The 26,081-nt window shown below is 57.5% G+C and overlaps 1 protein-coding gene across 1 annotated transcript; it reads left to right on the top strand.

Moving 5' to 3' along the window:
• Positions 1–402: 402 nt before the first annotated feature.
• COPG1 (COPI coat complex subunit gamma 1) lies at positions 403–25,526 on the top strand. The gene is made up of 24 exons (XM_059076706.2): positions 403–599; positions 1,493–1,545; positions 2,161–2,241; positions 2,481–2,552; positions 2,681–2,760; positions 4,187–4,262; positions 4,469–4,561; positions 4,997–5,083; positions 6,248–6,405; positions 6,499–6,632; positions 8,233–8,300; positions 8,479–8,667; positions 10,493–10,588; positions 12,549–12,792; positions 13,581–13,656; positions 14,960–15,063; positions 15,421–15,546; positions 15,858–15,926; positions 18,500–18,642; positions 18,927–19,098; positions 19,701–19,798; positions 22,149–22,287; positions 22,526–22,624; positions 25,039–25,526. The coding sequence occupies exons 1-24, from the start codon at positions 563–565 to the stop codon at positions 25,167–25,169; spliced, it is 2,625 nt and encodes an 874-aa protein (XP_058932689.1). The 5' UTR covers positions 403–562; the 3' UTR covers positions 25,170–25,526.
• The last annotated feature ends 555 nt before the right edge of the window (positions 25,527–26,081 follow it).

Here is a 26,081-nt window from a genome sequence, read left to right as displayed (position 1 = left end):
AGAGGTGAACTGTAGGAGCCCATTCATGCAACAGTTGTCTGGATGCCAACATCATCCACCGCAGGGAATAAAAGGCAGTCAAAGCGGTAAAGTAAGAATGTAGTTAGTGTGCCAGACGGCGATTCGAGGTAGGCAGAGAAATACGGCAGGGAAGGGGCTGAAGTGAGGCGGGGCTGGCGGGCCTCCCGGAGGAGGCGGCCAGAAGAAGTAGCACCTTGGAGGTGGGCGGCTGCTCGGGCCAGCGTGCCAGGTAGGGCCTCGCCACCGAAAGCACGTTTAAACTCCCGCCATAGGCAGTGAGGGCGGGAGCGGATGTACCGAGAAGAGGGCGTAAGGCCCCGCCCCGAATTAAGCCCCGGCCCCTCCCGGCAGGGACGGGGTTAATGCCTGACGGGGCGAAGCGTCCCGAGTGTGCGCATGCGCGGAGCGTGGAGTACGCCTGCGCACAGCGCCGGGCGACGTGGCCGGCCGGAAGTGGCCCGTGCGGACCTTTCGGAGGACCACAGTCGTCAGTCGGTCAGTCCTGCGCTAGGTGCTGGTTCGCGTCCCCGCCGGCACCACCATGCTGAAGAAATTTGACAAGAAGGACGAGGAATCGGGTGAGGGGGGCGAGGCCTGGGGGAGGCCAGACCACTGCTCAGGCTCTCGGCGCCCTCCCCGGAGGCCTCTGTCCCGACCCGACGCCCCGGGAGGGACGGGGGCTTGTGCGATGGGCTGCCGCTGGTCAGTGGCAAGCCTTGGAGAGCCCGAGCAGGCTCCACTGTTACGCACTCGTAAGCTCGGACCGCGATTCGCTGGGTGACCTTGGGGGCGTCGCACGCCTCTCTGGGCCTCAGTTTCCCCATTTGTCAGGGGAGAGGACCGCGCGCGATGCTCTTGTGGGGATTCGCTGGGGCTGCTTCGGTGTTGGCCAGACTGGAGAGCACAGTGTCCCGTGGCTGAGAACTCTGACTCTCATGCATTTACCCAGTAAACATATATTGAGCGCTTACTGCATGCTAGGCTGTACTGTGCCCTGACATAGCAGTGGAACAAGTGAGACGCTCAGTGCTCGAGCCGGGAATATTAGAATGATCGCGACGTAGTGGAGGAAACAGACGTCAGTCAGATACTGAGATGTGTAACTAATTACACGTGTAATATCTGCCAAGCACAGACCCTAGTCGTTGGAGGTGGTGGTCCCGCACGTAGTAGGAACTCAGTTAAGTACCAGTTGCATAAATGTATGCAAGACGTGACACTCTGAGAGGCACACAAGGACTGTACCAGGGCTGCTGGGTGACTGTGAGTCGGTGGCTTGGGATGGAGGGAGCCCCCATTGCAGGAGGATGGCTGGATCTACTGGCAGGTTGTAGAGCTTTGGTTGCCGTTCAGAGGAGTTGGAACTTGACTAGGTCGGGCACTGGGACATGTTTCCCTTGGCTGCATCTGAGAGAGTTCTGAAATTCAGTGTCACAGCCTGTGCTCAATCCTGCCTGTTCTCTGACTGTAGGTGGAGGCTCCAACCCGTTCCAGCACCTTGAGAAGAGCGCAGTGCTCCAGGAGGCAAGTGTCGTTTGCTCCCATGTCTTACGTCACAAGTGTTCCCAGTCGGCGTACGGGCGCGTTCAGAGTGCTGCTTTAAAGGACAGCAGGGGAGGGGCTTCCCTGGTGGCGCAGTGGTTGGGAGTCCGCCTGCCGACGCAGGGGACGCGGGTTCGTGCCCCGGTCCGGGAGGATCCCACGTGCCGCGGAGCGGCTGGGCCCGTGAGCCATGGCCGCTGAGCCTGCACGTCTGGAGCCTCCCTGTGCTCCGCAACGGGAGAGGCCACAACAGTGGGAGGCCAGCAAAAAAAAAAAAAAGACAGCAGGGGAGAGACCTGCTCCTGGAAAGATGGGGTCACTTTGTTCCCAGAGAGGGTTCATTAGGCCTATCTTTTTCTTCGTCTTCATTTCTCCTTCTAGTTAATTAATAAGCGTTGCCTGACTATCCGTTAGTCACTAAGTTAGCACATGCTCAGCTAATATTTAGGGAAAATTTCAGGAGTTGTTAATAGGTGAAGTAAGAAAAAAGCAAAACAAGACTCTTTCCTTATGAAAATAAGGTTGGGCACGTGTGTTTATTTACCCTGGGCCTTCTCAGACCTCGAACACGCTTGATCCTTGGTCGCTTCTCCCTAGGCCCGCGTGTTTAACGAAACGCCTATCAATCCTCGGAAATGTGCCCACATCCTCACCAAGATCCTCTACCTCATAAACCAGGTAACAGGGTGAGGCTTGGGGGTGGGGAAGGTGGTACTGGGGTGTGTTGGGGCGAGGGGCGCAGCCTCTGTGTAGTTGTAGCCAGAGGCCCAGCTCTGGGTCCCCTCAGCGCCTCACTCCAATGTGTCGCCCTTGACGGAGCCTCTGCAGGGTCCGAGGATCTGGCCTGGGCTGATCTGGCAGGAAGAGCATTCCGGCCCGTCTGTCCCAAGCTGAGACTTCTTTCTTGATTAAAACAGGGAGAGCACCTGGGGACCACAGAAGCCACCGAGGCCTTCTTTGCCATGACCAAACTCTTTCAGTCCAACGACGTAAGTGTCCCCACCCCAGCCCTCCTCCAGAGGGGGCAGCTCCGACAGGGTGGTGGGAGGGCCTCCCATCAGCGAGGCTGCCTCATGCTGCGCCAGGGGTCAGAGAGCTTTTCGCATCTCTTGCGCAGCCCACGCTCCGGCGGATGTGCTACTTGACCATCAAGGAGATGTCCTGCATTGCAGAGGATGTCATCATCGTGACCAGCAGGCAAGTCTTGGTGTCTGAAGGGTCCACCGACACAGAGCCCAGCTTCTCACGAGCACCAGGCACTCAGACTTTGGCTGACGCGTTGCCTGTGCCTTTTTTTTTTTTTTTTTTTAAATATTCAACTCAGTTCTTTTTTTCTTTCTTCCTTTCCTCTTTCCTTCCTTCCTTTTCTTTCTTTCTTTCTTTATTCTTGGCTGTGTTTGGGTCTTTGTTTCTGCGCAAGGGCTTTCTCTAGCTGTGGCGAGCGGGGGCCACTCTTCATCGCGGTGCGTGGGCCTCTCACTGTCGCGGCCCCTCCCATTGCGGAGCACGGGCTCCGGACGCACAGGCGCAGCGGCCACGGCTCACGGGCCCAGCCGCTCCGCGGCACGTGGGATCCTCCCGGACCGGGGCACGAACCCGCGTCCCCTGCATCGGCAGGCGGACTCCCAACCACTGCGCCACCGGGGAAGCCCGCCCGCGCCCTTTTCTCCTTTGCTCTCCTGTCTCGCTCATCCTTCAGTTACCGTGCCCACCCGTGGTGGCCTCCAGGGTGGGCGGTTTCCCTTTTAATTCTCTGGCCTGAACTTAGGCACCGAGCCCTCCTTCCCTTGATTCCTCTCAGTCAGCTGAGGCAGCCGGAAGTTTCACAGAGACCCCAGCGAGTACCAAGAGAAAGCGCAGGGAGGGTACACGTAGGGGTACATGTACACGGGGAGCACAGGGCTCGCTCACTAAGAGCTGCTTTGCTCGCTAAGTGTCAGGCTGGGGGATTCAGGGGACAGAGTGGACTGAAATATAATCCCTGGGCTCATCACATCTTTTATTCTTGCCACGGTTTCGGGGGGGACGTTGTACATTCGTGTGTAGGTTCATTTAGACAATATTTATGGTCTGTCAGCCCCCGTGGAACTCTGGGAATAGAGCAGCAAACACGATAGGCATGGCCTCTGCAGCCCCAGAATTTACCGAGAAGTAACCTAGCAGACAGGCATCAGGGAAGCGTGACGGCTGTGAGAGCAGCTCAGGACAGCCAGCTTGAACTTGGTTCGGGAAAGGCCTCCTGGGCCTGTCTGAGTGGAGTCCTGAGGGCCGAGTGGGAAGTAGCAGGACAGGTGGAGACGAGGGGACAGTGCGCCCGGCCGGGGGGCCGCAGGTGCCAGGGCCTGGGGTGGAGAGCGCGGCCTGTTTGGGGACGTCTCTGTGAGGGGCGGATGGGGATGGCAGCAGGAGGCCGCGGGAAGGTTCCAGTCAGAGCAGGGCAGCGACCCGGTCGGTTTTCAGTTTTATGAAAAACCCTCTGGCTGCTGTGTGGTGTTTGGTGGGGCGGGGTTAAGAGCACGGAGAGGACGCCCGTTCGGAGACTGGCGTGGTGACCCGGGGTGGGCAGGGCAGGGCCGGGGGGATAGGCCCGGCCCTGCGTGAGGCCATCGCCTTGTCCCCGCAGCCTGACGAAGGACATGACCGGCAAGGAAGACAGCTACCGGGGCCCGGCCGTGCGCGCCCTCTGCCAGATCACTGACGTGAGTCTCCCTCGGCCAGCTCGGTCACTGCGGGGTCCCACCCTTTGCGTGCTCTAGCTCGCCCCCCGGCTCCTGGGAGGGGTGCGGGAACACAGGACGTGAGCCTGCTTCCGCCTGGCCGTCCCTCCCGCGCACGCTGTCACCTGCACTCCTGAGGGCGGCGGGGACTGACCGGGCCCCCTCCGGCCCACCCCTTGTCCCCGCAGAGCACCATGCTGCAGGCTATCGAGCGCTACATGAAGCAGGCCATCGTGGACAAGGTGCCCAGCGTCTCCAGCTCTGCTCTGGTGTCTTCCCTGGTGTGTAGCCTCAGCAGGGGCCGGCGGCGCCGGGGGTGGGGGCTGGATTGGGAGACCGAAGAAACATCAAAGTCGCTTTCCAAAAGAAAAAAAAGAGCTTTGTATCCCCAGCTCTGAGAGTCCCACGCCCTTCTCAGTGAAGAGCGCCTGGGGAACTCTGGGGAACTCCTCAATTGAGGAGCCAGTGGGACAGCCTTGACCCATCCTTTGGGGTGACAGATCTTGGAATTTGAGCCCGGGAGGAAGCCTGCCAGGGCAGGGAGAGTCAGGGTGGGAGCTGTGCCGAGTCCGTGCGCCCCTTCCGAGGAGCAGACGATGGGGGCCCGGCCTGCGTCTGAGGGGAGACCCAGAGCCAGCTGGACTGTGGCCGGGCCGGGAGGCGTGACGGCAGAGCATCCCGCCAGCCCAGCCCTCAGTGTGCCCTGTGCCCCACAGCACCTGCTCAAGTGCAGCTTTGACGTGGTCAAGCGCTGGGTGAATGAGGCCCAGGAGGCGGCATCCAGTGATAACATCATGGTCCAGGTGAGCAGAGCAGTGATACTGGAGATGCTTAGGCTGGGGGCACTGTCCTGGCCAGACAGCATGGGCCCTGACCACGGAGATCCTGGCGGCCCCTGGCGGGAGCAGCCTTTAATCGTTGTGTCCTCGTGGGGAGACTCGGGGGGTTTGGGGGAAGACTCCAGGGCGCCACTTGCAGGGGGAGTTGGGTTAGAGACGTTACTCACTGGTACCGGAACATCGAGTGTCTTGATAGCCAGAGTGTTGTTTTGGGGTGTGCGACGTAGCTGACCTGGCCCCGGCGGGCGGCGGGCCTGTGCCCAGCTGGCTTTGTTAGCGATGCAGGGAAGCATCCTGGTGCGGCTTTCACGTGCAGATCGCTCCTTCAGCAGCTTCAGCCAGGAACCCCTTCATTTCCACGAGCCTCAGTTTCCTCGTCTGTAAGACAGGAATGGAAGTCCTTGCCTCACAGAGCTGTGAGGATAAACTGAGAGCCTCTGTAGCCCCGTCGGGCCCCCACCTGCAGCCTCCCTGTGTGGGCATCTGTTCCCTCCCTCTGTGCCCTTTGTGCTGGATCTCCTCTCCGGGACCAGCCGTGGCCCCTGAAACCCTTCCCAGGGTCAGAGAAGCTTCCCACGTCGAAGGCCCTTGAGTGTCACCCTGGTAAGGAATGAGGAAAGAGCAGAGGGGACAGGAGGTGACTCCGTGTGCCTTGCCTCTCCAGACCTAGCCTTGCCGGCAGCAGCCACGAGTCCTTGGGCAGGGCAGTGGGGGCAGAAGTCCCTGTCACACGGTGTCACACGTAAGGTCTGACGCTGTGAGGGCTCGCGTCTGCACGGCGCCTTACGACGCGTGTCCCCCCCCCCCGAGGCCTGGCTCCCACTGTCTCTGTCTGGTCAGAGACACCTGGCCTCCTCCCCTGCTTCCATCTGTGGCTCCTGTTGTCCCCTCCGCGCCCGCGCTCCCGCTGCCTGTCGAGGCCCTGGCTGAAATGGGGGCGGACGGGGACCGCAGACACCCAGGTGGCTTGTGGGGCACGGTCGCACCCAGGCTCTGCAGGAAGAGACCACGGTGCCCACCCCAGAGACGAGGAGGCCGGAGCCCAGAGGGACCGTGACCTGCAGAGCCCCACGGCCAGGGGGCCCGGCCTCACACGCCCGTGCTCTGCTGCCCTCTCCCGCTCTCTAGTACCACGCGCTGGGGCTCCTGTACCACGTGCGGAAGAACGACCGCCTGGCTGTCAGCAAGATGATCAGCAAGTTCACGCGGCACGGCCTCAAGTCCCCCTTCGCCTACTGCATGCTGATCCGCGTGGCCAGCCGGCAGCTGGAGGAGGAGGACGGCAGGTAGTGGCCCCGCGTCCCCCCTCATGGCACGCGAGGCCCCCCCCGGCCCCCGGGCGGCCCCCCAGCGTCCTCTTGCCGCCTGTTGTCCCGCAGCCGCGACAGCCCGCTGTTCGACTTCATCGAGAGCTGCTTGCGCAACAAGCACGAGATGGTGGTGTACGAAGCCGCCTCGGCCATCGTCAACCTGCCGGGCTGCAGTGCCAAGGAGCTGGCCCCGGCCGTGTCAGGTGACCAGGCGCTCCCCACCCAAGGCCCGCGCGGCTGTGCCTGCCAGGAGCTAGGCCCTGGGCCGGGGGCGCGGGAAAGGAAGGAAACGCCCCCAGGCGGGCCGCGGGCTACGGTTAAGAGAGGGCATCGGTGCCCGGGCAGCACCTGCTCCCTGCCGGGCCAGGCGCTCTCACGTGGGCTCGGGCAGCGGGCGGAGGCGAGGTTCAGAGGCGCCCTGCCGCCTGCGGGTGGCTGCCACGGCAGGAGGGCCCCGCGGAGGAAGCCCGCATTTATGAAACCAGGGCCGGGGCCATCTCAGGGAGGAGAAGGACGTCTTGGTCAGAGTCTGGGCAGGAGCCCGGGTTGCAGTCCTGGCTCTGTGGCGGGGCAGCCGGGCGAGCCTGGGCGAGCCAGCCGTCCTCTCCGCGGGAAGGATAAGAGTCGTGCCATTACGCTGGCAGCACGGTGCACGCGGCACCTGAGCTCTGGGTGGTCGTGCAGCAGGATCCGCTGGGCTCCCACTGCTGTCGGGCCGGCTGCTGAGTGATCAGTGCCTTGGTCGTGCAGGCCCCTGTGCTGAGCGTTGAGATCTCACTACATGTTGGGGTGGCAGGCACGTGCCGGTGGGCTGTGTTTGGTCCTGGAAGGCGGGTGCATCGAGAAGTGGGACTTGGAGCAGGAGAGAAGGGGCAAGCGTCCCGGAAGGACAGACCTGGTAATGCAAGGCGTGATGTTCTGGCCAGAGAGTTCTAGCTGCAGAGGTTGAGGAATGGTTGGCCCTCCTGCTTTTCTCATGTTCTCCAGAATAAGGTTGCAGACCTGTCAGGCAGAGAGATGGGGTTCACATTTGCAGAGAGAAGTCTCTCCTCTTCCTTGGCGACAGAAGCAAAAGAACTAAATGAATTCATGCCCTGGTTCGAATGTTTGTTCTTTCTTGTTATATCACTCACGTTGCAGGATAGCGAAAGTCAGAGAGAGCTTTTACAATAAGGGTTGTTTAAGGAAACCGTAAATAAGTGCTGAAAAAGTATAAGCGAATGGAAGCCAAGTTATGAGGAGAGGAGCGTAGACACTGCAGAAAACAGCAGTCACATTCACCGCTCCAGCGAGTGCACCCGGAGCCTGAGCTTCCTGAGGCCAAGGCGTGGGCTGGGGCAGCCGATGCTCTGCCGGGACCCCGGCAGGGCAACGGCTCAGGCCCCGGGGCAGGCAGCCCCGGATGTCAGTCCTGGTTCTACCACTTCCTGGCTGCTGCCCTCGTTCCTTCAGTTGCTCTGCCCTTTTGTGCCTTGGCTCTGTGTCTGTGAAATGGGGAGATACGGGAGCTGCTTTGCAGGCGTGTGGGGACTTGTGGGGACACGGCGGGCAGTTCTCAGCCCTGTGCCTGGCACCGTAGGCTCCTGCGTGTGAACCGCTGGGCGGTTGCCAGCGTGCCCAGGGGTCCGTGCGAGGCTCAGGTGTCCACGGGGAGGACGGCTGTCTCCTTGGTTGGGGTGGTGGCACCAGCAGGGGGACAGCTGGACGCAGCCCCAGGGCCCTTGCACGTGTGCCCGGTCCCTTCCCCTCGTGGGGGCCCCTGGGCTTCCCGGCAGCCCCGCCCCCGTCTCTGTGTTCCCGCAGTGCTCCAGCTCTTCTGCAGCTCCCCCAAGGCTGCGCTCCGTTACGCCGCCGTCCGCACCCTCAACAAGGTGAGTTCGGAGTGGGGCTGGGGGAGTGTCTCCCGGCCCCCGCCCTGCGGGAGATGCGGCCCTGGTCCGCCTCTGTCCTCCGGCGGTGACCTGAGCTCCCCCGAAGGATCAGCGGAACGGTGGGGGGCCTGCTGTACCCCGTCCCTGTCCTCATCTCTCTCCTCCCGAATCAAAACAGGTGGCCATGAAGCATCCATCTGCGGTGACGGCTTGTAACCTGGACCTGGAGAACCTGGTTACGGACTCGAACCGTAGCATTGCCACGCTGGCCATCACCACCCTCCTCAAGACGGGCAGCGAGGGCAGCATCGACCGCCTCATGAAGCAGATCTCCTCCTTCATGTCAGAGATCTCGGACGAGTTCAAGGTCCACGGTCCCCGCCTGCCGCGTCCCCGCTGCGAGCCGGGGCGGGGGTTCTGGGGGGCCGGGGCGGCGCGCGATGCTGCGGCCGGCTGCCTCCGGGCCAGCTTGTTCATAAGTTCTTCAGTGTTTCTCGTGCGCTTGCCACGTGCTGGGCAGAGTTTGGAGAACGGGGAGCGGAGCGTTCGACAGAGCGGGCCTGCTCCCGTGGAGCTGCTCGCTGCGGACGGGAGGCGGGCAGTCGGCAAGGCGGGGACACGGTCGTTCCACACACTGGTGCAGGGAGGGGGCCCCACCGGGGAGAGTTTCCCAGGAGGAGCCGCCCCGGCGAGGTGCCCGGGAAGACACGGGAGAAAAGGCAGAAGCGAGCGTGTTGGGAACAAGAGGAAGGGGCTGAAGTGCCGGGTTGGGGGCTTCGCGGCCGGTGGAGGCCGTGAGGTCGGAGCGGGTGGTGGCGAGACCGTGCGAGGCCCGGGGGCTCGTGATACAGAGCTGTGGTTTTAAGGAAGCTGCTCAGGCGTTTTCTGTAGTGTTCTCTAAACCTTTATGTTCAAACAATTCACAGAAGGTTGTAAAGAAATATGCTGAGCGTCCCCACGCTCCCCTCCCCCGGCTGCCTCGTCCTCCCGCACCCGCAGGGCCACAGGACAGCGTCACAGCACAGGCGCAGGCCGCAGTTTGCTCACCAGTTACGTGTGTGTGTGTGTGTGTGTGTGTGTGTGTGTGTGTGTGTGTGTGTGTGTGTGTGTGTGTGTGTGTGTGTGTGTGTGTGTGTGTGTGTGTGTGTGTGTGTGTGACTGCGTAAGATACGGGATGCTCAGCTGCACCACCACCAGGAGCCTCCCTGGCGCTCCCTGCGTAGCCACGCCCATCCCCTCCTCCCCATCCCCGCCCACCGCGGCAACGTGAATGACCGCGGTAGAGCACAGGAACGGCAGGAAAGTAGCTAGAATAAACTCTGCCTGTGGCTTAGAGGAATACTCTGTAGACTGTGGAATGACACGGGGAGACTCGCGTGTAGAGGGATCCTTCTGAAGCTGCTGGAGGGTGAACTGCACTGAGGCTTGGTTGTGGGAGTTGGGCAGAGAGGCCAGGGCACCCGCAGGCCTGGGAAGCGGGAGGGGGGCTGGTCTCAGAGCCCCTGGGGAACAGAGCCAGGTGTCAGGGCGCCATGTGACAGCTGAGGGCGTGAAGGTCCTCAGGTGAGTCCGTGTTCTAGTTTGGGTTCACGGTGCTGTGGATGCGTTTGGGGAAGGAGGCAGACGGTCAGGGCTGAGAGGAGGGAAGCGAGGGTAATGGTGGTGATTGCGGCCAAGTTTGAGCTGCCCGTGGGCACCAGGTGCAGTTGTGTGGTAGCCGTTTGGAAGCACTGCCCTTGAACTCAGACCAGAGATGAAGATTTGGGCGTTGGGGGCATAGAAGCGGTGGTTAAAACCGCGGGAGGAGATGAGAGTGCCACAGAGACTGAGAAAGGGAGGGGGCTGGGGCCAGCGCGCCCCGAGGGGCGGCCAGAGCTGGGAGGCTCAGGGGTGGGAGGGGTGGGGGAGGGGAGAAGCAGCGCAGGCGGGTGGAGGGGCCGGCGGACTTCCTTTGAAGTCTGATTAGGGGGACCCAGGGTCTGGATGTGGGCCTCAGGGCTGCGGTGCATGCCTCCCTGTCTGGGGGGCTTGGGGCCGCGGGCCCCCCGAGGGTGGGGGTGGGGCTCCCCTCGCGTCTTGCCCTGTTGCTCCCAGGGCCTGGCCCTGCCTGAGGAAGGACTCCGCTGGCACTGGGTGCGTGAAGCAACCACCAGGAGGCAGGGCCGCCGCTCACGCATGTCTGTTTGGCCCAGGTGGTGGTGGTCCAGGCCATCAGCGCACTGTGTCAGAAGTACCCTCGCAAGCACGCCGTGCTCATGAACTTCCTGTTCTCCATGCTGCGAGAGGAGGTAAGAGCACGGCGCTCGGGCGCCAGGTGGTCTCCTGTGCGGGTGGTGGCCCGGCCGCTGGCTCCACACCCAACTAGTTCTCGGGTGTGCCCAGTCCACCTGCTGGCCGGCTGCTTTCCTCATGGGCTGACAGGGTAAACATGCACCAGTCACTGTGATCCCACTAATAGCCCTCATGACGCTGCTACCCGGCCTCTAAAGACCCAGCAGGTGCCCCAAGGTGACGCTTGTGTAGAAGACGGGAAACCTAGTCCTGGCTGGTGTCACCTCGCGTAGCAATATTCCAGCCGTTCCGGGAGCTCCGGGCTGGTTTCTTGGGAAACGGAGGCTAATAACGTGACTTTGGTTCTATTTTTGTTCCCGACGTGAATTCCTGGTTCGCGGGGCCACCTTTCCTGGTTGTCTAAGGACACCGGTGCGCTCAGAGGAGCAGAAGCAGAGTGCCCGTGCCGTGGCTTTGGTCCCCGGATACCTGGCGGCCTTTTGCTCCAGCCCCAGATGGGCCCTTGGACCAAGGCAGTGGAGGAGCTGGAGCCTTGGGTGCCTTTGGGGTTCACAAGAACATGAGAAGGGAGCAGGGCTTAGGGTGCCTTCAGCTGACGGCCCAGCGTCGTGGAGACACCACACGGCGTATAAGATCTTGGGATCCTCAGAACGGGCCTTGTCGTAGACGTTATTTTCTCCCTTTAAAAATCAGGGGCCTGAGGCCAGCTGCCTGTGGCCGCCTGGTCAGTAAGCGTCGGGCTCCAGAGCCCGTGGTTTCCTCCCGGACCCCCTGCCTCCAAGGAAGCTCCACGGGAGACCGTGTGAGAGCGCCACTCGTTCGGGCGCAGCGCTCAGACACCGAGACCCTGTCTGCTAGAAGAGGGCCTGTGCCCGAGCACAGGGTGAGCCAGCCGTGAGCCGCGGCAGGCGAAGCCCTGCAGTTGCTCTAACGCTGTCAGTGCCCCGTCGGCGGGCGGGCTGCAGAACCGCTGTTATAACTAGGGCACCTGCTGGCAGAGCAGCCTCATTGGAATGTAAGGCGCGTGTGTAATTGACAGAGCGTATTTATTCTTCATGATGACCCGGGAGGTCAGGACGCTGATGGCCCTTGTTATGAAGGTGCCTGAGGCTCAGACAAAGAGAGTGACTTATCACGGCCGTAAAACGAGCTAATCTGAGAACAGGGGCCAGCTTTGCCCCACAGACAAGCTCTACTTGGGTTGTGCGGAGTTTCACACATTTTGAATTAGTAGCCGTCATTTAAAAACGAGGACAACCACCTCGACAGATTCCCAGTTTCTCTTTAAAAACTTCTAAGACCTGGCGGCGCTAGGCTGCGTGGTGATTTCGCTCCTTAGACGGGATTGGCACGACGCATGCGCCACCGTCCCATCCAGCGTGCTGGGCATTGCCGGGCTACGGCCGGGCGCCTAGGCGGTACCTCACTTGCCGCTTCTGTTAGTAAAGTCGGTAAGTGGCAGAGCGTAGATCTGACCCGGGACCATTTGTCTCTCTGCTGCCCTGTTCTGCCTTTTCTTAAACTGTCATAAAATACCCACGACATAGAATGCTATCATCTTATCTGTCTTGAAGTGTAGAGTTCAGTATCGTGAAGTACATTCACGTTGGCGTGCAGTTAACCTCCAGAACTTTTTCATACCGCAAAACTGAGCTCTGTTCCCATTAAACACTAACACCCCACTCCTCCTCCAGCATCCACATCACCCATTCTGCCTTTATCTCTAACTTGAAAAGAACATGAAGTCCCAGGTATTTCTATGAAACCATCTACTCTCGGAACAGGCAGGGCCCCGGCGAGCGTTCAGCCTGAGCCTCCTGGTTTACACAGAAGGGAGGTAGAGGCCGGGAGAGCCGGGCCCTGGCCGCCAGGTTCAGCGCCTGGACCGCTGCGCCGGGTCCCGGTTAGGCTCTGGAGAGCGGAGCCTCGGCACTCGGCCCGCCCCTTGTGCTGCAGGGCGGCTTCGAGTACAAGCGGGCCATCGTGGACTGTATCATCGGCATCATCGAGGAGAACTCGGAGAGCAAAGAGACGGGGCTGTCACACCTGTGCGAGTTCATCGAGGACTGCGAGTTCACCGTGCTGGCCACGCGCATCCTGCACCTGCTGGGCCAGGAGGGGCCCAAGACCAACAACCCGTCCAAGTACATCCGCTTCATCTACAACCGAGTGGTCCTGGAGCATGAGGAGGTCCGGGCAGGTGGGTCAGAGCAGGGCTGCCCCTGGGCCCCGGGCTTGCCCTGGAGTAGAGACCCCCCGGCAAAGGGCCCTGAGCCCCCGCGGGGACACGGGCACCTGGTGGTGTTGCCTCACAAGCTCGGTGTTTTATAATCTTGTAGGAAGGACCTGAGACGTTTGGGCATCATCTAGGTGAATGGTTCTTAACCTCTAACTCGCCTTAGTGATGTTTTTGTTTTTAAGTGTCACTATATGTTGTCATTTAACTTTCTTTCTCTCTTTCTCGCTCCCTTTTTCCTTTCTTTCTTCCTTCCTTCCTTCCTTTTCGGTGTTTAGTTTTTTATTTTTAATAATGTCTTTGTTGAGATATAATTCACATGCGATAAAGCTCACTCTTTTAAACGAGTGTGCAATTCAATGTGAAACCATCATATTCTTAATTTTACTTCTAATTTATTGCTCTTTTTTTCTCATGACCTCTCCGGACAGATGTTCCTCTTTCAGCAGTTCTTACTCGTTCAGTAGTAGTTTGTTCTCTCGTTTATGGTCGTGTAGTGCTTCTCTGTGAGCTGAGGCCATTTGGATGCAGAAGTTGAGGGCAGCTCTCATGGCCTCTTCGTAGTTAATGCTGGAAAGGACTCCTGGGACCCAAGAACAGGGCTGCCTTTCCCGTGAGAGGCGAGGACTTGAGGCCGGGTTGTGCCCACGTGACCGAGGCGCCTTGTTTCATGGTGTCGGGTCGGGGCTGCTTGGCTCTGGGTGGCCCGTTCCAAGCCCTGGCAGTAAATCGTATTTGCTTCACAAACGCAGGTGCTGTCAGTGCTCTGGCCAAGTTCGGAGCGCAGAATGAAGAGATGCTGCCCAGTATCTTGGTGTTGCTGAAGAGGTGAGTCCAGGCCACAGGCCTGGTGGACAGCAGTGTTCCCTTGGGCCCAGGTGGCTGTCCTTTGTCTCTGTTTAATTGAAAAAAGGGAGAAAAGATACACAACTATTGATTGTAGGATAAAATGGAAACACAGACAAGTATGGGACTTCCCTGGGGGTTCAGTGGGTAAGATTCTGCCCACCCAATGGAAGGGGCCCAGGTTCGATCCCAGGTCGGGGAACTACATCCCGCATGCCGCAACTAAGACCCTGCACAGCCTAAATTAATTAATTTTTTTTTTAAAAAGCACGAAAAATAATGTCACGCAAAAATCCCTCCACCTAGGCGTTAATTTGAGGTGTTCTCTATTTTAAAAAACAGCTTTACTGAGATATAATTCGAGACTCATACGCTGCACCCATTTAAAATGTATGACACGATGGTTTCGGTACATTCAGAGTTGCATGATGATTGCCACAGCCTAAGCTGAAAACGTTTTTTTTTTTTTTGGCCATGTCACGTAGCTTGTGGGATCTTAGTTCCCAACCAGGGGTGGAACCTGTGTCCCCTGCAGTGGAGGTGCGGAGGCCTAACCAGTGGGCCCCTGGGGAAGCCCCGACAACATTTTTCGCGCCCCCAAAAGAAACAGTGTACCGATTAATACCCGTCACAACTCCCCCCAGCCCTCCAGCCCTCGTCAGCCACTCGCTTGCCTTCTGGCTCTGGATTTGCCCGTTCTGGACACCTCATATAGACTCAGGCATACAGGGTGCCACCTTTCATGAGTCTGGCTTCTTCATGATGTTTTCAGGGCTCATCCGTGTTGTAGCATGTGCCAGTACTTCATTCCTTCCTAGGGGCAAATAATATTTCATTGCATGGATAAGACCACGTTTCGTTTGTCCGTACATCCGTTGATAGGCATCTGGGGTGTTTCCGCTTCGTGGCTGTTGTGACTAGTGCTGCCGTGAACAGTTGTGTGCGACTCTGCATGACGTGTTTTCAGTTCTCTTGTGTGTCTACCCAGGAGTGGAATTGTTGGGACATATTACATTCTTTGATGATGTACGCTGTGGAAATAGGAGATCGCCTCTCTCACTGGGTGGGCTCTGCGGAGAGGGTCCAGGGAACATGAATACGGCCACCTCCTAGTTAATTAGAGTCCCGCGGGCCCTTCTGTGCATGTGACGCCTGGGTCCGCATCCGAGGACTGAGCTTTAAGAGACCTGCTTCCTCTCGCTGACCTCTGCTGAAGCCCTGCGGCCTCCCTCCTGCCACCCTGCGGGGCCCTGGTCAGGAGGACCTTGTGTTGTTGTGGCCACAGGTGTGTGATGGACGATGATAACGAAGTAAGGGACCGAGCCACCTTCTGTCTGGGTGTCCTGGAGCAGAAGCAGAGGGCCCTCAGCGCAGGCTACATCCTGAACGGTGAGCCCTCCCTGGCCGACCCCGCCCCGCCAGGCGGCGGTCCCCGAGGCGAGGCGCTCTCGGCTGGGCCTCCACGGCGGCTGCAGGGCATCACTGTCACCTCGGGAGACCCGGGGCCCTGCGTTCACAGCCCTGTGGGTGGAAACAGCCCAGTGAATTGAAACACCAGTTCCTCATAAGAGCCTGCACCTGCAGAGTGCCTTACCCTTTATAAGTCCCTCTCCTGTGTCCGTTTACTCCCCACGTCAGTCCTGCGAAGGACGATGTCATGAGAAAGTGGGACCTCAGAGGCCTAAGTGGTTTTCTCAAGGTCCTACGACCTCGACCCCAGGACCTCAGTCTCCCACTGGCCTCTAGGTCTGACCGTGTCCATCCCTGGTCTGGAGAAGGCTCTGCAGCAGTACACTCTAGAACCATCGGAAAAGCCTTTTGACCTCAAGTCTGTGCCCCTGGCCACCACACCCATGGCAGAGCAGAGAACAGGTAAGTGACACCTGCACTCCTTTCATAGGCCCTCCGGTCCAGGCCTCCGCTGGAGGGTCTGCGTTGGCTGCAAAGTCACTAAACCTGCCCGGGATGGATAGGGCTGTGCTGGGTGGAGGGAGTTACCCCGTCTGCCTCTGGCCGCAGGAAATGAAGACACGTAGGCACAAACACCTGCTCTCTTCCTCACGCGCTCTGTACTTCACACGCTCGGGGGTGGAAGTTATAATCCCTGAGTAACAGCGCCGTCGTCAACACTGCCCTGGCCCGTTCCTGGGGTTGTGGGTCACCATGCATGTTTGTTCCTGCAGAAAGCACCCCCATCACAGCAGCCAAGCAGCCTGAGAAGGTGGCAGCCACCCGTCAGGAGATCTTCCAAGGTGAGTAGCGGTGCTTGGCGGGGCTTCCCGGGACCGCGGCTAGGGTAGCGGTTCTTGTCCAGGGAATTAAGAGGAGGAACGGTCATCGGTTGGGTCTCTCCTGAGTGCTGGGCTCTGAGAGTATTTAGACAGCATCTTTGACCCTCAGGTGGAGGTTATTGGGTCCATTTGGTATTGGAAGATTTGGACGTCCAGAGAGAGATGGTGATTTGCCCAAGTTTGCACAGCAAGAAGGGGCGGTGCGGGGGGTGGAGGTGGAATTAAGATCCAGCTCCAGCTGACTCAGAGCTGCCTCGGCCTCGGATCTGAGGCTCAGTTCCCTGAGGCCCAGGCCAGTTCCGGATGTCTGATGCCATATAGCTGACTCGGGGGACACAGTCCTTTGTCTTGAGTTCCAGATGTGTTCCGTCCACGTTGCCTTGCAGGGTGTTGTTTAGGTCTTCATCTGTCCCTCTGCATTTTTTAAGGGGAGAGGCTGCGCGTCCAGTTGCCGGACCACGTTATCCACTAGATTCCTACCTTTGAGGCCTAGCACGTGTCCCTCGTCCTTGGGGATGCCCTCCCTGAGCTCCTGTCTTCTCTTCCGTGGTCCTGTGCAGTTCTCCACGTTCTGTCGTCTAGATTCTCTGTCATCGCGCTTCGTGCCTTCCTCACAGTAGGCTCCCGATTATCGTTGAGTTAAATTAAACCCCACCTTCGCCGTTCCCTTCCCGAACCCAGTCTTCCATCAACATACTGACTCAGATTCAGCAAAACTAGGATCCTGAGCTGACTGGCCTCACTCTAATCGGGAACTTTTCCTCGTGTGTTAGTTCTCTCTCGCCGCTGTCACAAGGTCCCCGGAAGTCGCTGCTTTTACATAACACAAATTTATTACCTTGTTCTGAGGACAGAGATCCAAAATGGGTTTCGCCGTGTTGGCGGTGCCGAGCTCCCTCTGGAGGCTCTGAGGGGTTCGTCTTTGGCGGCCGCCTACGTTCGCTGCCTAGAGCCCCCCCGTCCTCTGTCTTCAAAGCCGGAAGCACAGCCACAGTCACATCTCTCTGCCTCTGACCCTCCTGCCTCCCTCTCAGCAGGACCTTGTGGTCACTTTGGACTCACCCAGATAATTTGGGAGACGCTCCCCAGCTCAAGAGCCAACGTAATCCCTGCAAAGTGAGGGAACGTGCTCACAGGTTCTGGGAATTAGCTCGTGCGCGTCCTGGGGGCCGTTGTTCTGCCACGCCCTCCAAGGAAGACTCCTTTGAAGCCTCTTCGAGGGACTCAAGCCCATTTGTAAACAACCTTCCGAAGCCTGATATTTATTGATCCCATGTTCAGTTCCAGGATCTTCGCTAGATCTTGAGCTTTGTTGCCTCTTCTATCTTTACAAGAACCCTGTGGACGTGATTGTTGTATCTATCTTATTGATGAAGGGTCTGAAACTCAGGGGCGTTAGTTTTTCTTACACCAGCAGAATCCCGCGGGCAGTAAGGGGCACGTCCGCAAACTTGATGCCCAATGAAATAAATTCCCGTAGAAAAGCACTCTGGTGGCTGGTGCTCACCGGAGGCCTGAATGTGCCTCCTGATATGTAAGCTGGCTCTTTCTGGGATTTTTATCGCCTGCACGTTCAGAGGGCTGAAGTGGGCACACAGGCTGCCTCTGTGGGGGGAGAAGGCCAAATAATGATAATGCCTTCTTTCTCTCCCTATCCCTGAAATGTGACTCGAGTACCTACCTACTCAGGCAGCATATCAAATCCCTGGCCCCAGGCACAGTTCTTTTCCACACGGAGTTCAATTTAACTGGGAAGACAAGTTAAAAATCTCGAGTAGTGGTCTTCAAATATCAGTATACATCAGAGTCATCCGAGGAAAACTTGTTAGAAATGCAGATTGGTGGATCCCAAACCCAGAGATTTTGATAGAGCCGATCTGGGATGGGTCCAAGAATCTGCGTTGTTAACAAGCCCTCGCCCCCAGGTAATTCTGACACAGGTGATTCATGGCCACTCTGGGGGGAACTCTGCCCCTGCCGTGGGATAGCGGCAGCCGCCAGACGCCTTGTTCACCTGGACTCCCCAGGGCTGGAGCCTGGCTGTGGGCTGCAGGGAGAGGCCTTACCAGACGCCCAGTGTCCACGCTACGTTGGGTTTTCTGCAACACTCTGAATCTGAAGCCTCTCCTTTGGGGCCGCTGTCTTAAGTGCCCCATGTCGAAGACCAGTTCGTTCTTTCACCTGGTTCCGCGGCCATCACAGCGTTCAGCCCCTCTTAGTCTCTTCCCAGCCTCCCTCTTTTCAGAACCCTTGCTGAGCTGCTGCGGTTGAGGGAGTCTCCAAATGGGTTAGGCCTGGGGCGCTGGGCCTGATGCCCACCGGTTGCCCTGGCGTCTTGCGTGGGGCAGCGGGGCGGAGTGTTTCACGTGGGTGGCACAAGCTGAGCAGGGCGAGGGAGGTGAGGAAACGCTCGGGTTCGTTCGGGAAGTCGGGAGTGGCTCCCTCAGTGGGTGGGAGGGCTTGAGGACCGGGCCTGAGGATTGTCTAGGGACATCGATGAGCAGCTGAGCAAGCTTGTGTCTTGGGGGTTTCAGAGCAGCTGGCGGCAGTGCCGGAGTTCCAGGGGCTGGGGCCCCTCTTCAAGTCCTCGCCTGAGCCCGTGGCCCTCACCGAGTCGGAGACGGAGTACGTGATCCGCTGCACCAAACACACCTTCCCTGAGCACATGGTCTTCCAGGTGAGCCCGGGGGAGGCCCTCCCGCAGGGCCCCGGCACCCCACACCGGCGCTTGGAGCCCAGCCCGGTGCCACATCCGCGCCCGGCCGCTGTGTCCCTCGAGTCCTTGACGCGGGGCCTCTGTGGCTCCGGAGTGTCCACGTGCAGACGGGGGCCCGGGGCGGGGGCCTGGGACGGGCGTCGGCGTGGCCCTGGGGTGAGAGGCGGGACCTCCCGGCTGCCCCTGTGCAGCAAGCTTGGGTCCAGGGCAGTGTCTGAGCGCCCACCGCCCGCTCCCTGGTCCAGTTTGACTGCACGAACACGCTCAACGACCAGACCCTGGAGAACGTCACAGTGCAGATGGAGCCCACGGAGGCCTACGAGGTGCTGTGTTACGTGCCCGCCCGGAGCCTGCCCTACAATCAGCCCGGTACCTGCTACACGCTGGTGGCCCTGCCCAAGGACGACCCCACGGCGGGTGAGCCCCTCTGCAGATGCCCCCCGGGCCTTGTGGGAGCCCCTGGGGGTGGGGTGGGTGGCCCACGCACCAGCTGTTTGTCTCCTGTCAGAGCTTCAGCTCCTTGAGGTCAGTCCCGAGAAGAAGAGAAGGATGGCCAAGTCCTGGGGGCTTTTCACACATCCGCTCATTTTCTCCTCGTAGACCCCCGGGGAGCAGGAAAGTAAGACTCGGGTTAAATGGTTTGTCTGCGTTCACGTGGCCGGTAGGACGCAGAGCCCAGCTCTGCCTGGTCCTCAAACCAGGGCTCTCTCATCGTACCAGGAGAGAGCCCAGAGGAGGGCCCAGAGACAGGCACACACACGGACCGTCCCAGGTCCGCTCCAACCAGAGAAACCAGGTGCTTTTTCCAGCAGCCACCCTGCAGCATCGCTGCAGTCCTCTCTCTGCCTTCCCTGTGAGGGCCACTCCTGCGGGCGGCAACCTGGCCCTCCCGCCTTCTACAGGCCGGTGGCCTCCGTCCAGATTTGTGGGGCCGGTGGCATGTGCCGCTGGTGCAGATGCAGCTGCGGCCTCAAGGGCAGTCTGCGGCCGCCCGACCGCCCGGCCTTCCCTCTCCGCAGTGGGCTGCACGTTCAGCTGCATGATGAAGTTCACTGTCAAGGACTGCGACCCCACCACTGGGGAGACCGACGCCGAAGGCTATGAGGACGAGTATGTGGTAAGAAGCCGGGGCGAGGAGCCTTCAGGGGCTGACAGCCAGCCGTGAAGCGCCTTCTTGCGGGCTCGGGTTCCGAGAGAATTGTTTTTCTTAACTTAAAAGGAAATGCATGTTCGTGTGTAAAAAGAAAACTTGGCAAGTGCAAAAACAAAGTATACACAAACAGGAAGACGTTACCCATAGTCCTTGGGAATGACTCGGGGCGGGGCGAGTTGTATCGTTGCGGTTATTCTGTACATTACAGATCTTGCTGTGCTCACTTAGAACCAGACTGTGTTTTCCTGCCATTACAAATACTTCATAAACCCAATTTTTAATGACTTTAAGATACTCCCTTATCTTAATATATCCTGACTCACTTGACCTCGTATTCCTTAAACACTTGGCATTTGTGATTCCAAATTTTCACTTTAAAAAAACAAATTTATGGGCTTCCCTGGTGGCGCAGTGGTTGAGAGTCCGCCTGCCGATGCAGGGGATATGGGTTCGTGCCCCGGTCCGGGAAGATCCCACATGCCGCGGAGCGGCTGGGCCCGTGAGCCATGGCCGCTGAGCCTGCGCGTCCGGAGCCTGTGCTCCGCAACGGGGGAGGCCACAACAGTGAGAGGCCCGCGTACGGCAAAAAAAAAAAAAAAAAAAAATTTTTTTTTTTTTTTGGCCGCACTGCACGGCTTGTGGGATCTTAGTCCCCCAACCAGGCATTGAACCTGGGCCCTTAGCAGTGGAAGCATGGACTCCTAACCTCTGGACTGCCAGGGAATTCCCAAATGTTCACTTTTTAAATGCTACATTAAGCATCCCTTTGGGTACAAATTTTTATCTGCATTTCAAGTTATCTTCTTAGGACAGATTCCTAGAAGTAGAATAATTGGGTCAAAGGCTAAGCCTGATTTTAAGACTTTTTGAGGGACTTCCCTGGTGGCGCAGTGGTTAAGAATCCGCCTGCCAATGCAGGGGAGACGAGTTCGAGCCCTGGTCTGGGAAGATCCCACGTGCCGCGGAGCAACTAAGCCCGTGTGCCACAGCTACGGAGCGTGCACTCTAGAGCCCGTGTGCCCTAGAGCCCATGCTCCGCAACAAGAGAAGCCACCGCATTGAGAAGCCCGTGCACCGCAATGAAGAGTAGCCCCCGCTCGCTGCAACTAGACAAACCTCGTGCACAGCAGTGAAGACCAACACAGCCAAAAAAAAAAAAAAAAGGACTTTGATTCATACTGTCAAATTGCTTTCTAGAGAAATTGGATGAGTTTGCATCTGCTGGGCAGTCCTTTCATGCACTGAAACGGCCCTTCCAGTTCCTGCTCTCGGAGCTTGCGTGGAACTGAGTGCAGGGTTGTTTTGGGGTTTGCCCAGGTCACAGTGGCTCAGTGCCATCTGAGTGCAGACCCTGATACTAAACCTGGGATGGAGATTGTCAGCGCCCTCATGTCCAGCGCGGCAGTCACTGAGTGCAGCTGAAGGTCACCTGTGTCCTCCCAGGTCCATTGTTAAGGACGGGCCTTCCCTGAGCCAGCAGCGACCTAAGGGCGGGAACTGCCCTAGGATAGCAGGGCTGGGTCTGAGGCGTAGCTTCTACCGTAGGAGCTGAGTCCTGATTGTGAACACCTTACATGTGCACAGGAGTTAGGGGCTCAGGGAGGAGCTGTTGGGCGAATGAATGGGGAACCTTTATGTACAGTTAGTTCCAGGTGGGGGGCAGTGTGGCATGTCGGCCCCAGGGGGGACACGGCTGAGACAGGATGCAGGCCTCCCTGCGTCCCGTCGGGCACTTGTCTAGGCTTCAGAGTGATGTGTTCTCATAGCTGTCTCATCCGAGGGTGCGGACAGCGGGCCCTCCATATCTGTTGGTTCTGCCTCCGTGTGTTCAACCAACACATAGAAAATCTTCAGAATTGGGGTGGGGGGTTTTCCAGAAAATTCCAAAAAGCAAAACTTGAGTTTGCCACACGAGGCAACTATCTCCATAGTGTTTGCATTGTACTTACAACTATTGACATAACATCTACATTGTATCAGGTATCACAAGTAACCTAGAGATGACTCAAAGTATAAGGGAGGATGTGTGTAGGTGAAACGCAAATACTGCAGCGTTTTATATGAAGGACTTGAGAATCTGCGGATTTCGGTATCCGAGGGGGTCCTGGAACCAGTCCCCACAGATGGTGGGGGGCGGCTGTAAAGGGGTGAGGCGTTTTCTGCTGAGGGGACAGCGCTCGGCTGTGAGCAGCCCGAGGACAGGGAGCACCTGCGGCTGCGTGGTGGGAAGGGGCGGGTGGCCAGAGCGGAGCGGAGGCTCGGGGGTGTCTCCCCGCTAGAGCTGTGAGCCTCACGCGCCCCTGCCTCCCCCCAGCTGGAGGACCTGGAGGTCACGGTAGCCGATCACGTCCAGAAGGTTATGAAGCTGAACTTTGAAGCCGCCTGGGATGAGGTGGGGGAGGAGTTTGAGAAGGAGGAGACATTCACCTTGTCCACCATCAAGACACTTGAAGGTAAATCCTGGGGGCGCTGTCTCCTGCTTGCTTGCCTTGCAAGATCCTTGGCTACGGTTGAAGAGCTCCCCCCCCCGTCCCCCGCCCCCAAGTCCCCCAAGATCCAGGGCCGTGTCTAGAGCACGTACTTCAGATGCCACTTCATTAAAAACTGCAGAGTGGGGCCAGGGGATGGGGAAGGTGGTGGTGGCGCCCGGGGGAGATGGTGGGTTAGTAGCACTGGGGTCTCTCCCCACAGAGGCTGTGGGCAATATTGTGAAGTTCTTAGGAATGCATCCCTGTGAGAGGTCAGACAAAGTGCCGGACAACAAGAACACGCACACGCTGCTCCTGGCAGGTAAGCGGCGTTTCCGGTGGGGAGGGCCTTGGTGCCGCTGCGCCCCCTGGGAACCTGGGGACTCGGAGTTCACAGCGTTGGACGCTCACAGGGCGTCAAGAGACCCGCGGGGAAACGTCTCCCTCCCAGCACCTGCTGCCGGCAATTCCGCTCCCCTTCCGCCAGGCAGCCGGTGCTACATTATAGAGGCTGCTGTATGTCCTTCCTGTGAGCACAGGGATGTAAAAGCAAATGTGTACGCAGTTCCCTTCTTAAACTCAAATGTTTATGTACAGCTGGCGTATATGTTGTTCTGCGCTTGGTTTTTCACTTGACGGTGCGTCTTGGAGAGCTTCCCTGTCGATACCAGAGCTTCCTCTTTTCTTTTTTTTTTTTAAGTAACATGAAATTTACCATTTTAACCATTTTTAGGTGTACAGTTCAGTGGCATTAAGTACATTCACACTGTTGTGCACCTACCACACCATCCAACTCCAGAACTTTTTCATCATCCCAAACTGTGTGCTCATTCTTTGCTGTAGTTGATTACTATTCCATTCTGTGGATGGACCATATTTTGTAGAACCAATTCACGTATTAATGAACATTCAGATTGTTCTAGTCTTTTTATTTATTTTTGGCTGTGTTGGGTCTTCGCTGCTGCGCGCGGTCTTTCTCTAGTTACGGCAAGCGGGGGCTACTCTTCGTGGCGGTGCGGGCTCTAGGCACGTGGGCTTCAGTAGCTGCAGCACGTGGGCTCAGTAGTTGCGGCTCACGGGCTCTAGAGCACAGGCTCAGTAGTTGTGGCACTCGGGCTTAGTTGTTCTGTGGCATGTGGGATCTTCCCGGACCAGGGATTGAACCCGTGTCCCCTGCATTGGCAGGCGGATTCTCAACCACTGTGCCACCAGGGAAGCCCCTGCTCTAGTCTTTTGGTGTTACAAACTGTGCTGCAGGGAATAATCCCATACATACGTGTATACATACCACTTTATTTTGCCTGTGTGCACTGAGGGTATTTGTAGGGTAAGTTTCCCAAGACTTTAACCAGGTTAGAGTGCATTTTTCATTTTGGTAAATATTTCCAGTTGCCTTCCATAGGAATTGTATGCCTTTTCTCCCACACTTTGGACAACACAATGTGTTACCAAACTTTATGATCTTTGTCAGGTGTAAAGAATGGTGTCTCCATGTAGTTTTGTTTGTTTTTTAAATTTATTTATTTCTGTCTGCATTGGGTCTTTGTAGCTGCACGCAGGCTTTCTCTAGTTGCGGCGAGCAGGGGCTACTCTTTGTTGTGGAGCACGGGCTCTAGGCGCGCGGGCTTCAGTAGTTGTGGCACACAGGCTCAGAAGTTGTGGCTCACGGGCTCTAGAGCGCAGGCTCAGTAGTCGTGGCACACGGGCTTAGTTGCTCCGCGGCATGTGGGCTTTTCCGGGACCAGGGCTTGAACCCCGTGTAGGCTTGAACCTAGCATTGTCAGGCAGATTCTTAACCACTGCGCCACCAGGGAAACCCTCCGTGTAGTTTTACTTTACCTTTCTTGTATATTGAAGGAAGTTAAGTATATTCTCAAGTGCAAAGTGCCATTTGTATTTCCTTTTCTGTGAATTGTTTTCAGATCCTTTGTCTAATTTTCTGTTGGGTTGGTTGGTCTTTTCTAATAGGAGTGGGATTTTAAGCACTTAACATGGAGATTTTCAAATTTACACAAAAATGGAGCCCCCAAGTACGCATCCTGCAGCTGCAACAGCAGATAGCGGCTCTACCTATACTCATTCTCCACCCCCAGATTATTTTAGAGCAAACTCCATATATAGACATTTCATATGTAAATGTTTCTGATCTGTATGCTTCTCTAAAAGCTAATGACCCTTTGTTTAAAAGGGAGGCGATACACTTATCACACCTAAAACAATGAACGAAAGGAAATTTTTTTTCCTGAGTGTTTATAAACAGGGTTAGGAAGTAGTTGTGCTTCAGTGCCCTGCTCACAGCTGACAGCCCCCAAGCCCATCACTTCTGACCACAGTGAAGCAACCCAGTCCCCTGGGTTTTGCAGACACCTGCGCTGCGGTTTTGTCATGGTGGGGCTGTCCCCTCGTCTCTGCTCTTAGTTGCCGTCAGCGTGTGTGAGCGCCCCTGTGATGTCAGACACAAGCCGTATGTGTCCACTAATTCATTGTAGCTTGGCCGAAGCGTGAAATACAGCTTGTGGAGTGATCTCTACTGAGATCATTGATGATGATGCAGCTCAAGAGGTAAAATGACGTGCCCAGGGCCTCACGCAGGGATTTCAGCCAGTGCTCCTAGTTGCGGGTCCCTCCCGTCTCACGCCCCACAGTTGCCTTCGCCCGTTGTTGCAGGTGCCCCTCTCAGCCCGGCTCTCAGCCCCCTTCTGCCTTACACACCTGTCCTTCTCTCTTCTCTTCCAGGCGTATTCCGGGGGGGTCATGACATCCTGGTGCGCTCGCGGCTGCTGCTTCTGGACACAGTCACAATGCAGGTGACAGCCAGAAGTTCGGAGGAGCTGCCAGTGGACATCGTCTTGGCGTCTGTGGGCTAAGAGGCCAGCCTGCATAGGGCCAAGTCCTACCGTTCCCCCCACAACACTGCAGAATTCAGGCCTTCCTTATGAACCCAGTGGAAACTCCTTTCCAAGCCAGTTGTATTCAGAAACAATTAGGAATCAATGAGGGGTTTTTTTTCCTTTTTTTTTTTTTAAATTTAACCCCTGGCCCAAAACTCCCTGCTGAGGGTAATTTTTGAAAGAGGGGGATGATTTTAGCTTGTCCTAGAACTTGCTGCCTTGCCTGGCAGGGAAGGGACATCTCAAATGAATAAAGTGCTTGCACCACCTCTTGAATTGATCCCCTAAGGAACCATCTTATCCCTATAAATAAATCAGCATGTATTTATTGAATGACTGCTACTTCTGCAGACTCGTGCTTAGGAGTCCGGCTTCCCTACCACCAGGAACACCTCTGTGTCCCCTTTGCACCTGCAGCCCTCTGCCACTGTATTTACCATGAGGCAGGACCCTCTCACTGGCCTCCATCCGAGCCCCGTGCCCAGGAGCAGGAGCAGTGCAGGTTCGCTGAGGGAATGACGGCAGCTGGCAGGCGTTGAGTCTTTGCCCTTAAACCACCCTCCTTTCATAGGAGATCAGTGAGGCCGGAGGGTTTGGGTGGATTATCTGGCCGTTGCCTAGTGCCAGGTCTGAGGTGGCCGGTGCACTTCGACCGGAGGAACAGCCTTTACAGAGCAGAAGTCCCTGGTTTCCTCTGCTGGGCTTTTAAACACAAGCCAGGTGTTTAGTCTGTAAAGCCTATTTTTAAAAAACATAAGCCTCAACCCTTAGAGATTCAGGTTTGGGGGTGGGGGAAAGGTGGGGCCTTGGAAAGTGTTCTGGTGCCCACAGAAGTTTCAGAGTGACTTGTGTGATCCATGGCAGTTTTCCCGATGGTTTTTCAATTTT

The sequence above is a fragment of the Kogia breviceps genome, chromosome 10, assembly GCF_026419965.1.
Source record: "Kogia breviceps isolate mKogBre1 chromosome 10, mKogBre1 haplotype 1, whole genome shotgun sequence".
Taxonomy (NCBI): Eukaryota; Metazoa; Chordata; class Mammalia; order Artiodactyla; family Physeteridae; genus Kogia; species Kogia breviceps.
This window is presented reverse-complemented; position numbering and strand designations above follow the sequence as displayed.